Below are 16,927 nucleotides of genomic sequence, written 5' to 3'. Positions count from 1 at the left end.
CTGTGCAAAATACGTGATTTTCATTTATTCTAACTTATAAGTTGCAAATTCAATCAGGCATAGGTATAATTGTAGTGATTAGGCTTTGTATATATCTTTTGTATTTATTATTTTTTATGTTATTATAGTACATTTCATAATCGACAGGTGTTTTAAAATAAATTAATAATAACATTAATGATGATGGACGACCATTGCGTTTATTGCATAGAATAAATACAGACACCGCAGGCACCGAAAAGAGTCGAAGAAAATCGAAACTGAAACAAATACGCAAATTATTTGAATAAGTAAAGAGAAATAACAGTTTTCACTCGCTTAATTAGTCCCAATCGAAGTTAACTTAAGAAAATTGAAGAAGAAAAAATTCTTTCTTAAACATCTGCCTGCAAGTACGGAAAACAAGGTTGACGCATGTGCGCAATTGAAATACTTTTTTTACACACTCCAGCTTTACTTGGCGCACGCGCACTTGAGAATAACTCAATTTAACGCACTATGTCATTGAACAAAAGTTACTAGTTCATGTTGCCCCATGTTGCTAGGCACAATTTCCCCGAAATATTCCGAAGCTGTCCGAAGTTCCAACACGTGACGACTCGTAACAAGTCTGGTCTCCAACAATCCGTTTTCCAGAATTGCATATGCGTTACAGTAAGTTCTATTCTAAATAGAAGACTTCATTGGCACCTGACAACGCAGTAGTGACAATAGTCATTGAGCAACAGATAAAGAAGGCTAGCAAGTGTTTATACTATAGTATTCCTCCAAGATTTTTACCGCCTACATTATGCTCCGTTAATAAATCCGTAATTGCATTGCACCTTCAATCCGGTATTCATCCTCCTGGAGCTACTTTGCGTTGGTGCATTTTAACGTAACAACGCTGTGATTGGTTAAAGCTTCCTTTAAATCGAGATTCAACCGTGCGATGGAGACATAGTCAATGTCATTTACGTCAATGCGATGTGATTCTCAATTGGTTGTTTATCCACAGTATTATAGATTCTAAATATTCTTATTGTCTAGATATTTTTGCTTATCGAATAGCTGTTTCGTATCTGATCGTCATTTCGTTTTTAATCTAGTGCGAGTTAGTTCTCATACGAAAGAATAAAAGAACAACGATGGTGGAAGACGAGAATAAATCGTCCGAGGATAGAAATCCAAATGAAAGTGCAACCCAACCTCAAAATACACAGACGTCAGCTGTCAAAGAGAGATCTGAATATTTTGAGAAATTGGAAAAATGGCTGCAGGAGGCGTACGTCTGTCAGAGTGTAGCGGCAATGTTTCCCTACTACATTATGTCGACGCAAATGTTGAACCCTACACCTGGTATGAATTCAACATCAAATATTGACTTCAACCTGTTGTTCGCTCGCTACTTTTGAGTTGCATCTAATGATTATTGCTAGCTAGCATCAACTGATCAATTTCAGTTTGTTGAATTTAAGTTCAAATACTCGATAACATTCGTGGATCAATTTTTATTTTCATCAGGTGTCAATCCATTCCAACAAGTATCAAGCAACGCTGGTTTTGCAGCAGCGTCAAATGTACAAGCTAATGCTGACGTAAACAGTCCTGAAACTAACGAAGGTCTCAGACTAAGGAGACCTCACGATACTGCCGGATTACCACGACCACCTGGAGCCGAAGGTAGAAGGTCATGAAAATAACTCCTGTGTTCTTCAATTGTTAACACAGGTTCAGCCTGCATTTGATTTCATTACAGAGCAAAACTCCTGCATCAGGTCCTAAAGCGTCGGCTGGGAGGAAGAAGGTATTATTTGGGCAGCTAAAATTATTTAAAAAAAATTACTTGTGAAACATCACCTTTTACAAATCGAAGCTGAAACACCTTTTTCATGATAAAGCAGAATCAACACCTTCCTCTTCCCAGCCGATGAAATGTGGTACAAGTTCTTGACAACAAATTTTATTGATCGTGTTGGTCTACCGAGATGAATTCTTCTTGCATATTCTACCTGTACATAATCTTTGTAGAAATAGTCTGCAAACATTTATAAATTCATTCGTTGTTGCTTATTAACAAAAATATTCAGCTAAATTTTCTGTGAATTTACAAGTTTTTTCCATAAGATCTGTTTTTTTTTTAACCACCATTTCTCCATCTGATTCATCCAGATTATCTTGGTTTTTTATTCCAATATTGCTGCAAAAAACTAAATTTTACGTTCAACTGTTCTTCAGAAGGGTCCAATATCGAATATGATTAATTAATTATTGGTAGAAAAGGATATCTCTAATACATTTTATTCAAAATTTAATGGTTTAATATGGGTTTAATTACCTACATATTCAATTGGTTTGAAATTTTAGTAACAAATTATAGATCAATTTCAAAAGATGTAAAAAGAAAACAAGAAATATTCATGAGAATGTAATTTGCAAGTTTGTTTAGAAATCTGATACATTATAAGAAGTGACGAAGATGCAGTAATTTTGACACATCTATCATACATGTCATACTCATTCTGTTAAATTGATGGTATTTATTAGTAGGAACAATGAATTTTCACTTGCAGGTTTTGAATATCGTATACCGCCACTTTGGAAGCGGTTTTTCGCTGAGTTCATTGACTTCATGGTACTATTCTTTCTTAAACTTTCCATTACATTTATTGCCGTCGACTTTTTCGATTTTATGTAAGTCTCAGCTATAAACACTAGGGCTTCAGAGTAGTTATGCTTCTCAGGAGCCCTCAGAATACTCGGAAACTCAAATTTCAATCAGCAACCAATTATTCCTTGATTTTTTCAGAGATATAGAACGATATGATTTAGATATGATACAGAAAAATCTCCGTATTGATTATGAAATGGCTCTAGAAATGACATCTGGAATACTGATCTTGGAGTTGATTCATCGTATCATTGTGTGCATTTTCGAGGTAACTATTTCTTCACACTTTTCATTTCTCTGTTAGCAAATTAAATAATATAACTTTACAGTTGTCCCTTCTTGTGTTATACATAAAATAGTTTGAGACAGTTTAAGCGATCAGATAATTTTAAATAAGACGTGCCTGTTTTTTAAAGGTCAATTTCTTATAGATGTGTCTAAAAATATCAGTAGTATCTGCAAAATAAGGTATCTGCTCAGAAAATGGAGGGTTATTAATAACAAAAGAAGAAGAAAAATACCAGCAGTATTTTTAATGTCGATAATTTTGCAGGCACTCTGGCTCCAGCATGGTATAAATGGCTGCATAGGTGGGGCTACACCAGGTAAAATTGTAATGGGATTACGTGTGGTGCAGTGTCGAAGTATAACACCTATAGAAAGACCTGATGGTTCTGATTTAGTATTCATTACCCCTGGTACAGATCTAGGATTCCCATTATCTCTTGGTCGATCGATAGTGAAGAATTTGATCTTAGCATTTTTGTTTCCTATTTCCTTTGCCCTGTTCTTCTTCAGGTTCAACAGAACCGGTTACGATCTTGTTTGTAACTCAATTGTGATCGAATGTCCTTACAGAAATAGAACAAATAACAGAGCTCGGCAACAGCAACAGTAATTGATGGTGACTCCTCAAAATTTAATGGATTCGATGGCAGGCAGGATATACATACTGAAAGCTGAAATATTTTGCTGTAGATAACTGATTTCTTGTTTATAATGCTTGAATGCTTTGTTTAATTTTTTTTTTTCTAGTACCTTGTCAACGCGTACTATCCAGCCAAGGTTCACACCTGCGTATCTCATATGTGTAAATATGTAATAAAATTTATAATTAGGCTATTACATGAATTAACATACACCATGTTGGGCATAAACCTACAAAATGAATGTATTCATCCTATTGAGACCAAACGAACCATCGTAACTGATCAAGTAAAAACTAAAATAAAAGGAATTTATTTTGCTATACTACTTTAACTCAACGCGAATATTTCTATTTTGTACTATTGACATTGAATTTTAAACTACCACATAATGTAAACATCTTACTTTTATGTATGTGATAAAAGTATAGAGCGGGAAATTACATTTCTATGGATATACACAAATTCTTCAATACACATACACATCCGGTCAACTTTGTTAATTCAGATTTGTGAATTAAAATTCAAGATTTTCTCAAAGTTTCAGGTTTTATTTTCAGTTTTGAATATTGGGAATCCCGCATCGAATAAGAAAGTGGATAGGTTAAGACTGAAGTTGTAATATATTATGTTGTAAAAATGAAAAAAAATTCCTATATAATGCATTTACAGAATTGTTATTCGAACCGCTGGATCAGACTACAGATAAAAACACCGTAGATATTGCGGTAATGACAGTGCTCTACATTTACCAATTTGCATCAGAGCCTACAACGCTGACTGAGTCGGTAACAGTAGAAAATTTCTGTATCGAAACCCGCCTAGCACCGAACTTCGAAATACACCATCGTTTATGAAACCAGTCCCACCCGCGGTTGAAATCTATGATACATACGTGGGTTGTTTGTACGTTATCTCCCGATAATGCGAGCGACACGTGATTCGGTCGGTAAGGGTAGGACTGTTACCGGCTCCCCACACATTTTGACACATGCGATGCATCGACATCTAGCGGCAAGTAATGAAATTATCGCACTGGTGTGATGGAGAAATGGAACGTTAACACAGTGGCGTGACGTCACTTCCCAGTCAAACGTGGCTGCCGTGCCGAAAGGAGTGGCTGTTGAATCTGTCAAATTATATGGTTATTTGGAAATATTAATGATTTTTCCCATCGGCTACGGAGCGATATAGTGATATTTGATTATTGTGTGTCAAGCAAAGTGTAACGAAGCCTCAAAACATGTCGTCTTCGGGTGATTTCGGTAACCCGCTGCGAAAATTCAAGCTCGTTTTTCTAGGTGAACAGAGCGGTGAGCATTTTGACACATATTTCAATCAATTTAAATTTAGTTTTCCTTCGATTCTTTACCTTTTGCTTATCCAACACTCAGTGGGAGACTGAACTTTCGACATCTACACTACGCATGAATTTTCAATAACGTTCTAGGTTATAAATCGATATTTTCCCCTGTCCGTCTGTCGTAGCTGACGTGAGCCTCAAATCCTATCCGGTACTTGCAATAATATTTCGCATCACTGTCATAGTTTATCGGACAAATAAATAATACAGCTTATTGTACGGATAGTTATCATTCAGTCAAATTATATGTGACATAGCATTTTGTTTCTGTCTTGCTGAAAATGAGAATTTTCATTAATACAAGAAATCGATTTTTTTCTGCTTCATTTTCTTTTTTTCTACAAATAAGAATTGAATGAATAAAGACGAAATGACCTTTCATCTGGAATCTTTAGCATCTATCCATTATAAATATTGATATGGTGAACTAGTACGAAAAATAAAGTAAGAACAACTAATAAGTATAAGCTAGTCTAATTGTACGAATAACACTTATTTCAACAGAAACAAAAAAAAAGTTGCATGTGTCGCCTCCTCTATGAATATTGTTCAACTAATTGGATTTCCTAAAGTGATTGTATACCTTGTATACTATTGAAAAATGATCAGAGAATTTTGCCAAAAAAATTAATAAATTATACTGATATTGTAGGCAGTACATGCTTCTGGATCTTTTTACAAGCATGAAAAAAATTGCTTTACTAAGACACGGATAATCATATTTGACTTTTCATAATAATGATCATGTCTACTAGTTCACATTAAAGTATGTATCTAAATATCAATACAGTTCCTGGGAGATCAAATTTACAGATTAATGAACAGTTATTCTGAACTTGCCGGAGCCACAATAAGCATAATGTGATTCTCCATGAACAGTTACTTGCTTACTCAATGGAAAGATGAAAACACAATTCTGCCATGTAGTCGCAGGCTTTTTGTGTCTCGCTGAATGGAAATTCACGCCATTAACATACAATGAATTGATTGTCTAATTTTTCTAGTTCTTAATATATGATGAATAACTATTTTTCACGATTTTTCAACAAAATGATCTGGTTTCCATAATATTCCAAATTGATTATTCAATACAAATTCTCAATGTCATTATCATTGAGAAGAGTAATTTCTAACTCGTCGACAGGGAATTCTGATAAAATCTTGACAAAAATAATTAAATTTTAGTTACTAAATATTGTAAAATTTAAAAACTAGCGCTCTTTCTGAGAATAATTTTGTCAGAAAAACGTGATCACAATATCTCCTCCAATAAGGATAAACGGTTAAATGTAAAATAAAATACAACAAGTAAATTTTGTATAAACAGAATAATTTTTTCGCATCTTTATCATTATCAGCAAATATTGCTGATCATTAGTATACGGCGATGTACCTCAGCAAGTTTGATGCTTAGATCACAACTGATCTTCCTTGTGATTTGTAAAAAATTGATTTCTGCAGCAAGTGATCACAGCATTATAATTCAATCTGCCCAATATGTCCATGTTCACAAATACTGTTCAACTTGTTTTTTTATTGATCTCGAATTAATCAGTTGTGAGTTACTTAACACCCCAGAAGTTTTTCAGTCAGCTGGGCAATGCATTAGTATTAATTACAAACTCCGTCAACTGTTCTTGAGTACTATATATAAAATGATCAGCATTTCATTTCGTGTTATTTTTATTTAATAATTTGATCTTTTTGCAGTTGGTAAAACCTCCCTCATCACAAGGTTTATGTATGATAGCTTTGACAACACGTATCAGGTGCGTATTCAGATGTTTATAATTATAATTATAGTCGGAGCCATCTCTGTATTTTTTGTATTCATTTGGTCACTATACAATCCTGCCACGATAATTTATCACAAATTTTATACACGACTCACTCGTAACTAGTCTCATGTTTGTGTTTACTCGTTGCGTTTTTATTGAATTAGTAGGGCATGTATAGGATAATATTACTTTATTCTTTTCACCGTTTATTCAAGTTGTATATTGTTATTAATTTTTTCTTTGAATACAAATATCAATATCTCTTTGCGTTTTAAGTTGATAAAGTAAATATTTTGGAAAGTAAATTATTGATAAAGTTGATCAAACCCGTATCAACAGAGAGTTTCCTTGTGTGGGCTTTTTAATTGAATTTAATGATATGAGGAAAATTTAATACCAAATTGAACCATTCTCACGTTAGTATTGCATTCTGCAGAGTTATTCGAAGACCATTCATCATCATCCCATTAATCTTGACCTAGGAGAGATGCCAGTATTATCTCATAGATATGAAACACATTGGAAGATACATAACAGGTGTATGAGCCAATGTTAGCTGGAGAAGTAGTAGAAAGGACTAGATATTGACTTTTTCTAATAGTAACGTTTGAGGAAAGGCTTTAACAAGTAAATTCAACCGTGATTGATTACAGAAGTATTGAAATGCACTGTTTGAATATAAATGTAGTCAATTTTGATTCATAATTTGATGATCGGGTATTCTTGATTACAGTATTAATTAATTTTATTTCTTTTTGAAAGTTAAACATCAGGACTTATCCGCACTTATCAGCACCTTATTAATTTCTACAGTATTATAATTTATTAATGAAATTTTATAGTATGAATTTGAGACACATTTTTTCTTGAAATATTTAGCTTCATTCACTTCAAAACTCGATTGCGTTTTAAATGATCAATCGACATTGGCTCCTTATTTAAATATTGGTTCAAGCTGTTGCTAAAATTATAAATATCTGTATCGAGTTTTAAAGGTTTTTTTTCAACTTACAGTTCCTCACAATGTCGATATACTGAAATTTGTTTATAACTGCGATTCAATGATAATATTTTAATTTATTTTATTTTATTCATAAGTTTTACGGACACAAGATCCTTCTACATACGAATTCGAAAATAAAAACAGCATAGGTAGACTAGCTAATAAATATATAACAATTATTGGTCATTTTATTTTTGTATCCGTTGAAACATTTTCTTTTTAACTTGCCATTCCTGTTTTTGCCGAGAAAAATGATGAAGAATACATAAGAAGAATCAGGAAACTTATTAGAATCATCTAACAGCTTAGAACTGACACAATTTTGAATTTTATTGGTCGAATAGTTTTCCAGTTATTTAAATAACAAAATTTAAAAACAAAATACGTATTTTATTTTTTAATAATTTATGGGCTCGAAATGCATCAGAACAGGAATTTCTTATGCTGGCCTATCAATAGCCACCGAATTAACCACTTTTTTTTTTTTTACATTTTGTACACTGTGTACATATGCATTTTTAGAATACAGCGACTGAATTTCGCTTTCACTTGATCTTATTCCATATTTGTTACATTTGAATGCGTTGATGAAAAAGAATTAACATCCGTAATCATTGCCATACACCTTATTTCATAAACTGTTCTTGTTTGTTCCAGGCAACGATAGGAATTGATTTTTTGAGCAAGACTATGTATCTTGAAGATCGAACAGTTAGACTGCAACTGTGGGACACCGCGGGACAGGAACGATTCCGTTCCCTCATTCCTAGTTATATTAGAGACTCGACTGTTGCTGTGGTGGTGTATGACATCACTAGTAAGTTGATAGAAGATAAAATCTCTATGAAAATCCAAAAATAAAATATACTGTAATTATAAACAGAGGCTTAGATATCGATGTTTCAGTTTAAATCGCGTCAAAATGATGAAAAATCTAGTAGTTTCGTAGTAATCGAGTTTCTTCAGAAGATTAGTTTGTACATACTCACTAAATGCAATTTATTTTATCTTATTGACATTATAAATTGCATTATAAAAAGCATTGATATGTTTATTTTTTTAGTTTTAAAGTGATCTTTGTAGTCCACAAATATAATAATGCAATAAATTCTCAATGCACAACAATCTCGTAGTGAAATGATTAAAGAGTATCAATTTTTGGTCAACTAAAATCTTTAGCCTTCAGGCCACCGCTTGGCCAGTATATTGCTATAGCTATAGTCAAATAATATAAATGTGGGTTATTTGAATACACATTAAAATCACCGGCGGTCTAAAGGTTAAACTCCTGTTTACTATCATATGTACATTATTGATGCCTCTCAAAATATTAATATTTTTTAATAAAATTGCATAAAAAACAATCAAACATAATGTCATAGTATAATATGATTTAGTACATAAAATTAGTACAGCCCCGATATTTCGAGGTGAGCTGGAGATTAGAGTATGAATTAATTATTCATTTATGTTGTTCATAGATGCTAACTCCTTTCACCAAACATCCAAATGGATCGACGATGTTCGGACGGAACGAGGTAGCGACGTCATCATAATGCTAGTAGGCAATAAAACTGATTTAAGTGACAAAAGACAAGTTTCCACAGAAGAGGGTGAGCGAAAGGCAAAGGAACTAAACGTTATGTTCATTGAGACTAGTGCTAAGGCTGGCTACAACGTGAAACAGGTACAAGAGTTTAAATTGCTATTAAAATGCAAATCCTTTTTCATCAGTTTTATTTTAGTATCAAATGCCAAACTGTATGTGATAGTCACTTAACAGATTATTGGAAATCGACTCAAGACATCATGTCTTTACTTATTAAGGGTATACATACACTCGTGATTCAAGATTTACATGAACTCCCTGAAAAACGGTCACAGAAACAGTAAAATGTGTATTATATATCTTTTTCTAGGTCGACGTTTCCATAGTTTTACCTTTATTTGAAAATATATAAACATGGCAGAGTGATTTTATTTGTAATTTTATTTTAATGTACTAAAAGTGGTATAACTTTCATAATTTTTTGAATTTCTCGATTGTTCTTGGCTCAAGATATTTTTAAAAGATCAGACTATTCGATTATCTAATGGAAAAAAAAATTCCCAAACCTACTCGAAAGTTCGATTTTCGAAGTCTTTAAAGCGTGCGTAATGTGTACCATTTGCGAACATTGTGGTGAAACATCGTTGGTGCACGCGCACAATAAAATTACTATATTTTACACAGTAGGGCTTTCTTAGGTGCATGCGCATCTTCCAACAAATCAGTTTACCACTGTGACTGAGCGTCAGTTAACTCACCCCAATTTCATACGCTGACTGGGCACCATTGTTGCTTCTCAAATTAAATTCTTGCGCACAGGTGTTGCAAAAAATGGCGTGTGTCACATGTGCCAATAGACAATACCTGACTCGTATGATTATAGCACTCGCCTTTACAGCTGACGCTGCAATTTTCACATTTATCGAAAACTGTCCGCTTTTCATACTAATATAATATGGTATTCTTAAATTTGATAACTATATGTACTTCCTTAACAGACGAATTGTAAGATTATTTTTGATATTACCATTGACATTGCTAGGTTTAATTTATCTGAGAAGATCTTTTTACGTTTTGCACAGAAAATAGTGTTATTGTTTAGTCGATGTCTCTTACAATCACTGATTAAATTTACTTTTCTATGCTATCGAATGAAGAAATTGATACAATCTTCCGATGCTTCTGAAGAAATCCAATACTTATGGATACTTGTGTTAATTTACAGCTGTTCAGAAGAGTGGCTGCAGCTTTGCCGGGTATGGACTCCACTGAGAACAAACCACCAGAAGACAGTATCCTTTACATGAAATTATTCAAACACAAAGTTGCACGTTTTTCAGACAATTTCATTACAAATAATAATACACCGATACAGGGTATTCTATCATTGCCACTTGTGGATTACAAATAATTTGTGCTTTTTTTACAGTACTTCATTTACTACTTTTTCTTTCCAATTTTTGCTTGCTTGTCGGAGTTGCTTTATTTAATTTTTTTCTAGCCCACCAGTTTCTACCTTATCCATCATTTGTGTCAAGCATAAATTTACACTTTGTCATTTCTGAACACAAAACGGGCCTAATCAATAATTGCAAACGATCTAGTTCATTCTGTAAGCTTGGAGTACCGTCATAATTCTTTCGGGATGTATTAGTAAGTTCGATTTGGTACAAACATTTTCGATGTTTTCAACTATTTTATATTACAAGGTCGACACTCGCTGTATTCTAGGTTTTTTCCATTTTGTTTTGTTATTTTTTACGTTATCTTTTGTATTTTTTGTGTTTTCCTTAATGCGTTCCCAACCTGTAGTGCAAGAGGTAGTTCTGAAGGACACGCCGATCGAACTGAAGGCGTCGGAAGGTGGTTGTGCATGCTAAGCCAACATCGGTTCTAATGGTAGATTAAACACTCAATTAAATTAAAACATTTGTTCCACCATTAAAATCTTAGGTCAAATTTGAATGTGACGATATATAGCCACGTTCCTTTACACAACATAACTTAAGTAATGCAAAAAAATAATGATAATAATAATACTTAAAAAAAAAAAGAAATGCAAATGCTAAACACAGGAAATGAAACTTAAAAAAAAAACATGTAACTGTATTGCATACTAAGTATAAGTCTCAGTTGGTAGCTCACAATGACTGCTTTTACTCAACGTTATGGCTCAGTGTACTATTTATTTATATCATTCTTACAATTAGTTGTCTTTTCACCAGCAAGTTAATCCTGTTGAACATCGTGAACCTAAACAATGGATTAAAGCAAGAATTTCAAGTCATTTAGGACCACAATCCATTATTAGTACAAAGTAAACTATCTTTCTCGTGGAACCATAAGTTATTTTTATTATTATTATTTGAAGTCAATAATCGCACGTTTTTGTTGTGAAATTTTTTTTTTACTTTTAGCTGTATCCTGTCAACGGATATGCTAAATTAAAAATTGATCAACTGAGCAGGATCCTAGCTACAGCTGGTTGGTGGCTGTGATTGAAATTTTTCTTCATCAATTAACTTTTTCGATGCAATGAGATTTTCGTAAAATCAAACCTCATTTCCATTTGTAAGAGTTTCTAAAAAGTTCCTTGGAAAACAGATAAGCAGGAGTATTAAAATGCTGACACCTTCATAACGGAAAATCACATTCGTCATCAGGTTTTCGTATTATAAAAAAAACTCAGTTTCCGATTTCACTAAAAATTGGGTTTTTTATTATGCTCACCGTAACTTTTCGAGTTGATAATTGTTCGATTTGAATATTATGTAAAAAATTCGTCAAAATCTTCTCAACTGTACAGCATGATTTAAACGTCGTTGTTTTAATTTGTTGATTGCCCTGTAGTTTTGCTACTGCAGTCAATAAACATAGAAATTACGAAAAGTCTCCGGAATAATATGGGTTCGTGCAAATGTACTATGAACAACTGAGCATTATCTTTGTTAATGGAATATTGCAGTTAGGAAAGTGAATGTATGTACATACATTCCTAGCATGGATGCGAGAAGTATTGTATCTCTTTTACATTTTCATGGTAATGCTTTGATAACAATCAAATTAATACTCTCGTGATAAAGCACACTTTACGTAGATTTTACACTTATTTGAAAAAGAAAAAATTCATATAATTTTATGTTATACTATTACGTATTTCTTTTTTTTCTTTAATTCATGTAAATTTTTTCAATGTTATGAATTGTTTCAAAAGAATAAGATCAAAAAAGTACAAGGACTTGTGGAATTGAAGAAAAAAAAAAAAATATTTTTCATGAAATTATCAGAAACTATAATACTATTAATATAATGCAGTACACCTATTGTAGTAATAGTAAAATGAAGCTGTATAAAAAAAGTTCTAAAAATATACGTCGAATTTATATAAATGTGTTTTATAACAACATATCATAACACTAACGAAAGCGACATGTAACAATAACGTTCTTTGTGTCCATGCTAGATATATCCGATTACAATCGATTCTGAGGTACACAATTTCATCAGGTCAGAAATAAAATCGGGGTGGCGCATGTGTAAACATCAGTAAAGTTACCAATCTTTGTCGTAGATGAATATTTAGAAATCTAAATCGACCACACTTGGGTATACATAGTCATTCATTGCACTGAGAACGTGATATGACTTTGACAAGATAATGCTAAACATTTTGGTACTAACTTTGTACGGACTGTAATTCTCCCAAATCTTCTTTCAAGGTTTTTGACAACTTGGCTTGCTGTATTTTGTAATTTTTGGGAAATCTATTCAACTTTCAGAAGCAATAAAACCTATGACTACGTAAGTGATGTTTTACTCAGTGAAAGAATCACACATTAAACTTGGATGCAAGCTTCGAAACAATGGTTATTAGTTGAGAATATTTTATAGAAAGTTGTACATAAATGACAAATCAAAAAACTGAGAATTGAGATTGCATTAAAAGAAAAAATGATGACACCAACTTTTAACAGAAGCAGGAATCAACATTTTTTCTCATCAATGAAAAATTCAGTATGAATGTGATTTTTTTACATGTAAGAAAAGATCAATCAACAATTTTTCCAATTATTGTGGACAATTTTATAAACCAACCGGAAGAGTTTTATTCTATGAAAATCGCTTTATAATCCCCCAGTGTATCTGACAGGTTCAATTATCAGCTAATTGAGTTATTTATTATGTATAAAAATCGGAGTGCAGTTACATATTGTGTAAACGTAGTCATGACACCATCTCAATCCAATTTTCAGAATTCTGTTTACATCGGATTGAAAGCAGATTTTTGGAATTTGGTCAGATTATTATAAAATAGCAATAAGGGAAAAACCTTGCAGTTATGCATGTACAGTTCGTCCATTCGGTGCTTAAGTCAGAGAAAGTGACTCTATCGGAATTAAATTTTTCTCAAGAACATTGGATTTGCTGCTTATTTGAGTGTATCAAAAGTCAAACCCAATGTTTTCACATTTCTCAAGAATCTTTGCAACTGGTACGATTAAACCGAATGAACAAACTGTGATTTATCTAGAATGCATACATGTTTTGCAGTTACATAAAACAATTTCTAATCGAAATGACAAAAGACTAACGGACTAAAAAAAAAAAAAGATTATTAATTGATTAGCAGATATGAGAAAAATACTTAATATCGATTGACCACTAAAGTATAATTTTTGTATCAGATCTCTATTTTGTTTTCTCGATTTGAGATAATATAGATCATTATACATACATATACTACATTTCTTACTGTATCGAGCAATTTCTTACGGTGGTATAAAAATAATCTATGGAATACCTGTTCACAGTATTTTTTTTGCTGCTTGGAAAATCGTTTATTAGCGTATCAAAATTAAATTAATTCGATTGGATAGAAACATGTTTGGCAAGAAAAATAATTTAAAAAAACTGCCTAGCCCCGAATTGTAAATATTATAAACGATGTGTAGAAGGTGGAAAAAAAACATACAAGCAATCTTGGTGAAGTAATATAGTTAGTTTAACAGTGTCTCTGGCGATGGGAAAGACTTGGAAAACCTCAAAATCCCAGAGAATATTGAAAAAATATGCAAATTTACAGTGATCAGTCGGGTATATACAGTTCAAATAAATTCCGAGTGAAAACGTGATTTATGACGAAAGCAGCCATGAGTGTTGTTTGAAATTTTGACTTTGAAATGTGATCCTTAGTGTTATTTGAATTTGACTCTGAATGTTACAACACATTATTAAATATAACAAACTTAATAAAATTTTTCAAGAAATTGTCGAGTGAGTATAAAGTATAAATGAAAGCCACTCTATTAAAGAAATGCAAAAATTTGTATATTTAATATTTGCAAACCAGGAAACAGTGACCTTTTACTACTATCAAAACCTGACGAATTTTAGTGTGCAAATATCAGAGAATTTTTAAACTCCCTGTCGTTAGAGACCCCGTTAGATATTAATGTCATTTTTATTAATTACTATTATTGTAATCTTTTAATTTATATAAAAACTCACTCAAACATTAAATTACATGGTTTTATTTTGATTTAATAATTTCCACTATTTATTTCCCCGTCTTTCCTGAAGACGATTTTTTTCCAACTGAGTAGACAAATAATTTTTATTACTCTCATTCTAGGGATCCATCCATTCAGGTTACGAGAAGCTGTTTGATGTCAAATATTTCAATAATTACATTTCTCATTAATTAGGACTTGCAGGATTGGTGTTATTAACTACTGCAAATTTCGCCTTAAATATATTATTGGGGTATGCTCCGTCCAATTTTTTTACCATATTTTTGTATAATTCATATGCTTTTCAACCATAGTAAATAAACTTGTCATAATTATATGTGGTAGCAAAATAATAATTTGTGATAAAAATCGTTCTGATTACGTTTAATTTGGATGACTTTATCATAACAAGATTTAGGTACTAAAATGGCATTTAGACGAGTGTATTTGGCTATATTTTTACATATCTGTTATGATCTAATTAATGAGACGTGATTTAAAGTTTCTGCCATCATGATTTATTTTTCTAAGATCTCGTAATTGAGAATAACATTTTAAAAATTACTCCTAGCAGTGTACATAAGTTCAGTAGCAAAATCGGTTCTATTATAAAATTTCGTCCAAATTAAAGGTTGCCAGAGCGCAAGTGATACATATTATACTGAGGTTTCGCTACTTGCTTAGAAATGTTTGAACATCTTATAGATATATCACTTAGACGTTAGTAACCTTTTGTCTTCAAGAATTGACACAAGTGCTACATATGCCAGTATATTTTATCAAGGTGATGTGTAATCTTGCAATCTACCATCCTCAAAGTTTATTTATCATACATATTTTCATTGAAAAATTCAGAATGGAATTTCCTGTGTATCGACATGTGAGTTGCTTGTCACATTCATTATTGTGTATCATGAGTTGGTGTATGGCATATTTTACTTAACCAACAGAGATGGAAAATTAAATCACATCACGCTCATCCTGATGCACACAGACATACCAGTTTTTTTTTTATATGTATTCTGTAGAGGTATCTTGAAGTAGACCTCCGAACCATTCAAAGACACTGTGACCTGCTTTAACTGGTTCTTTTTATATGACCTGTGAGGCTGTGTCGTGTGTGCGAATGTATATGTCTGTTAATGTTGCGTAATTTAAACATGACATAATTGTTTTGCAACTTTATTTGAATTTGTTGTGAAATGAATCTCTGCGAACTGTTGCCTCTGCTTATTTTATCAAACTGATATTATTGAGAATTAATCAAAATCAAAATACAGATAGATTCTATACTGGTTATGATAGTTTAAATAACTGCCATTGGCTATATTTAAATACTGTATAAATTTACTATATAAAATCACAAAATGCACCTTAACAAAAATGCAGCTGTCGACCTACAGAATCAATCACCGATGCAGAATGGTGGAGAAGCCGAAGGCGAAGGAGGATGCATTTGCTAGGGAGCTGATTTACTGATTCTTATCCAGATAACCAGAAAAAAAATACACCTTACACCTGAAAATGAACCAAATCCATCATCCGAATGAACAGAGTGCTAGCTTGTCTCAATGTGTATAACTGTCTTCTCCTAACTTACATTACGAAATGTATTTCGGAACAATACCAGAATTGATTGTATTCAACTGTATAGAATTGATCCATGTTTCGATAAAAGCAAATAGACATTCTGAACTGGAAATGCAAACAGTCTAAGAAGTAACTAAAATAACTGAATATCTACCGAAATGTAGTAGAAGTGTAGGAAAATTAATAGTTATATTGCAGCTTAATATCCAGAAAAAAAGCAATTTAATCTTTCCTTATACACTTATCGAGGTAATCTAGCACTTGACGCGACCGAGAACGGCACAAAGGATGGGCCAATTTTTCACCATTTAGGAACGAAAAAAAAATTAGATTAAAGCCGTTTCAGAAGTATTTGAAAATATTAAATTCCGCAGACCTAAGGTGTCTCTATATGTGATAAGGCTTTAAGAATATTCCACTGTGCTTATACACGTTCTCTCTTGAGTCTATATTGAAATTATTGTCTAAGCTAACTACACTCTCATAGTGCCCTGACAAAGTCGAAGTTAAAAAAAAAGAATAAAAAAAAAGAAAAAAATGTGCAGCAATATTCTAATA

General features: G+C 32.4%; 2 protein-coding genes across 7 annotated transcripts; both read left to right on the top strand.

The window, feature by feature from the left end:
- Window positions 1–819: 819 nt before the first annotated feature.
- On the top strand, window positions 820–4,309 carry LOC124409104 (protein FAM8A1). 2 transcript variants are annotated; one of them, XM_046886516.1, is made up of 6 exons: window positions 820–980; window positions 1,048–1,338; window positions 1,504–1,662; window positions 2,553–2,673; window positions 2,789–2,918; window positions 3,204–4,309. In XM_046886516.1, the coding sequence occupies exons 2-6, from the start codon at window positions 1,128–1,130 to the stop codon at window positions 3,546–3,548; spliced, it is 966 nt and encodes a 321-aa protein (XP_046742472.1). In that variant the 5' UTR covers window positions 820–980; window positions 1,048–1,127; the 3' UTR covers window positions 3,549–4,309. The 2 variants fall into 2 exon arrangements, with proteins under 2 accessions (XP_046742472.1, XP_046742474.1); XM_046886518.1 differs by lacking the exon at window positions 2,553–2,673 and having other exon boundaries at window positions 1,504–1,669.
- Window positions 4,310–4,638: 329 nt separating this feature from the next.
- On the top strand, window positions 4,639–16,274 carry LOC124409106 (ras-related protein Rab6). Of its 5 annotated transcripts, none has more exons than XM_046886523.1 (7): window positions 4,640–4,889; window positions 6,650–6,708; window positions 8,378–8,537; window positions 9,202–9,407; window positions 10,495–10,561; window positions 11,082–11,168; window positions 16,183–16,274. In XM_046886523.1, the coding sequence occupies exons 1-6, from the start codon at window positions 4,820–4,822 to the stop codon at window positions 11,147–11,149; spliced, it is 630 nt and encodes a 209-aa protein (XP_046742479.1). In that variant the 5' UTR covers window positions 4,640–4,819; the 3' UTR covers window positions 11,150–11,168; window positions 16,183–16,274. The 5 variants fall into 5 exon arrangements, with proteins under 5 accessions (XP_046742476.1, XP_046742479.1, XP_046742480.1 ...); XM_046886524.1 differs by having other exon boundaries at window positions 16,169–16,274; XM_046886522.1 differs by lacking the exon at window positions 16,183–16,274 and adding an exon at window positions 12,733–13,201.
- The last annotated feature ends 653 nt before the right edge of the window (window positions 16,275–16,927 follow it).

The sequence above is a fragment of the Diprion similis genome, chromosome 8 (genome assembly GCF_021155765.1).
Source record: "Diprion similis isolate iyDipSimi1 chromosome 8, iyDipSimi1.1, whole genome shotgun sequence".
Lineage (NCBI taxonomy): Eukaryota > Metazoa > Arthropoda > Insecta > Hymenoptera > Diprionidae > Diprion > Diprion similis.
This window is presented reverse-complemented; position numbering and strand designations above follow the sequence as displayed.

Excerpts from the sequence above, each read along its gene's own strand:
- LOC124409104 (XM_046886516.1), top strand. The coding sequence starts at position 1,128 with ATGGTGGAAGACGAGAATAAATCGTCCGAGGATAGAAATCCAAATGAA. Across the intron at positions 1,663-2,552 it reads ACGACCACCTGGAGCCGAAG|GTTTTGAATATCGTATACCG; the intron begins GTAGAAGGTCAT and ends TTTCACTTGCAG. Across the intron at positions 2,674-2,788 it reads GTCGACTTTTTCGATTTTAT|AGATATAGAACGATATGATT; the intron begins GTAAGTCTCAGC and ends TGATTTTTTCAG.
- LOC124409106 (XM_046886520.1), top strand. The coding sequence starts at position 4,820 with ATGTCGTCTTCGGGTGATTTCGGTAACCCGCTGCGAAAATTCAAGCTC. Across the intron at positions 6,709-8,377 it reads GCTTTGACAACACGTATCAG|GCAACGATAGGAATTGATTT; the intron begins GTGCGTATTCAG and ends TGTTTGTTCCAG. Across the intron at positions 9,408-10,494 it reads CTGGCTACAACGTGAAACAG|CTGTTCAGAAGAGTGGCTGC; the intron begins GTACAAGAGTTT and ends GTTAATTTACAG.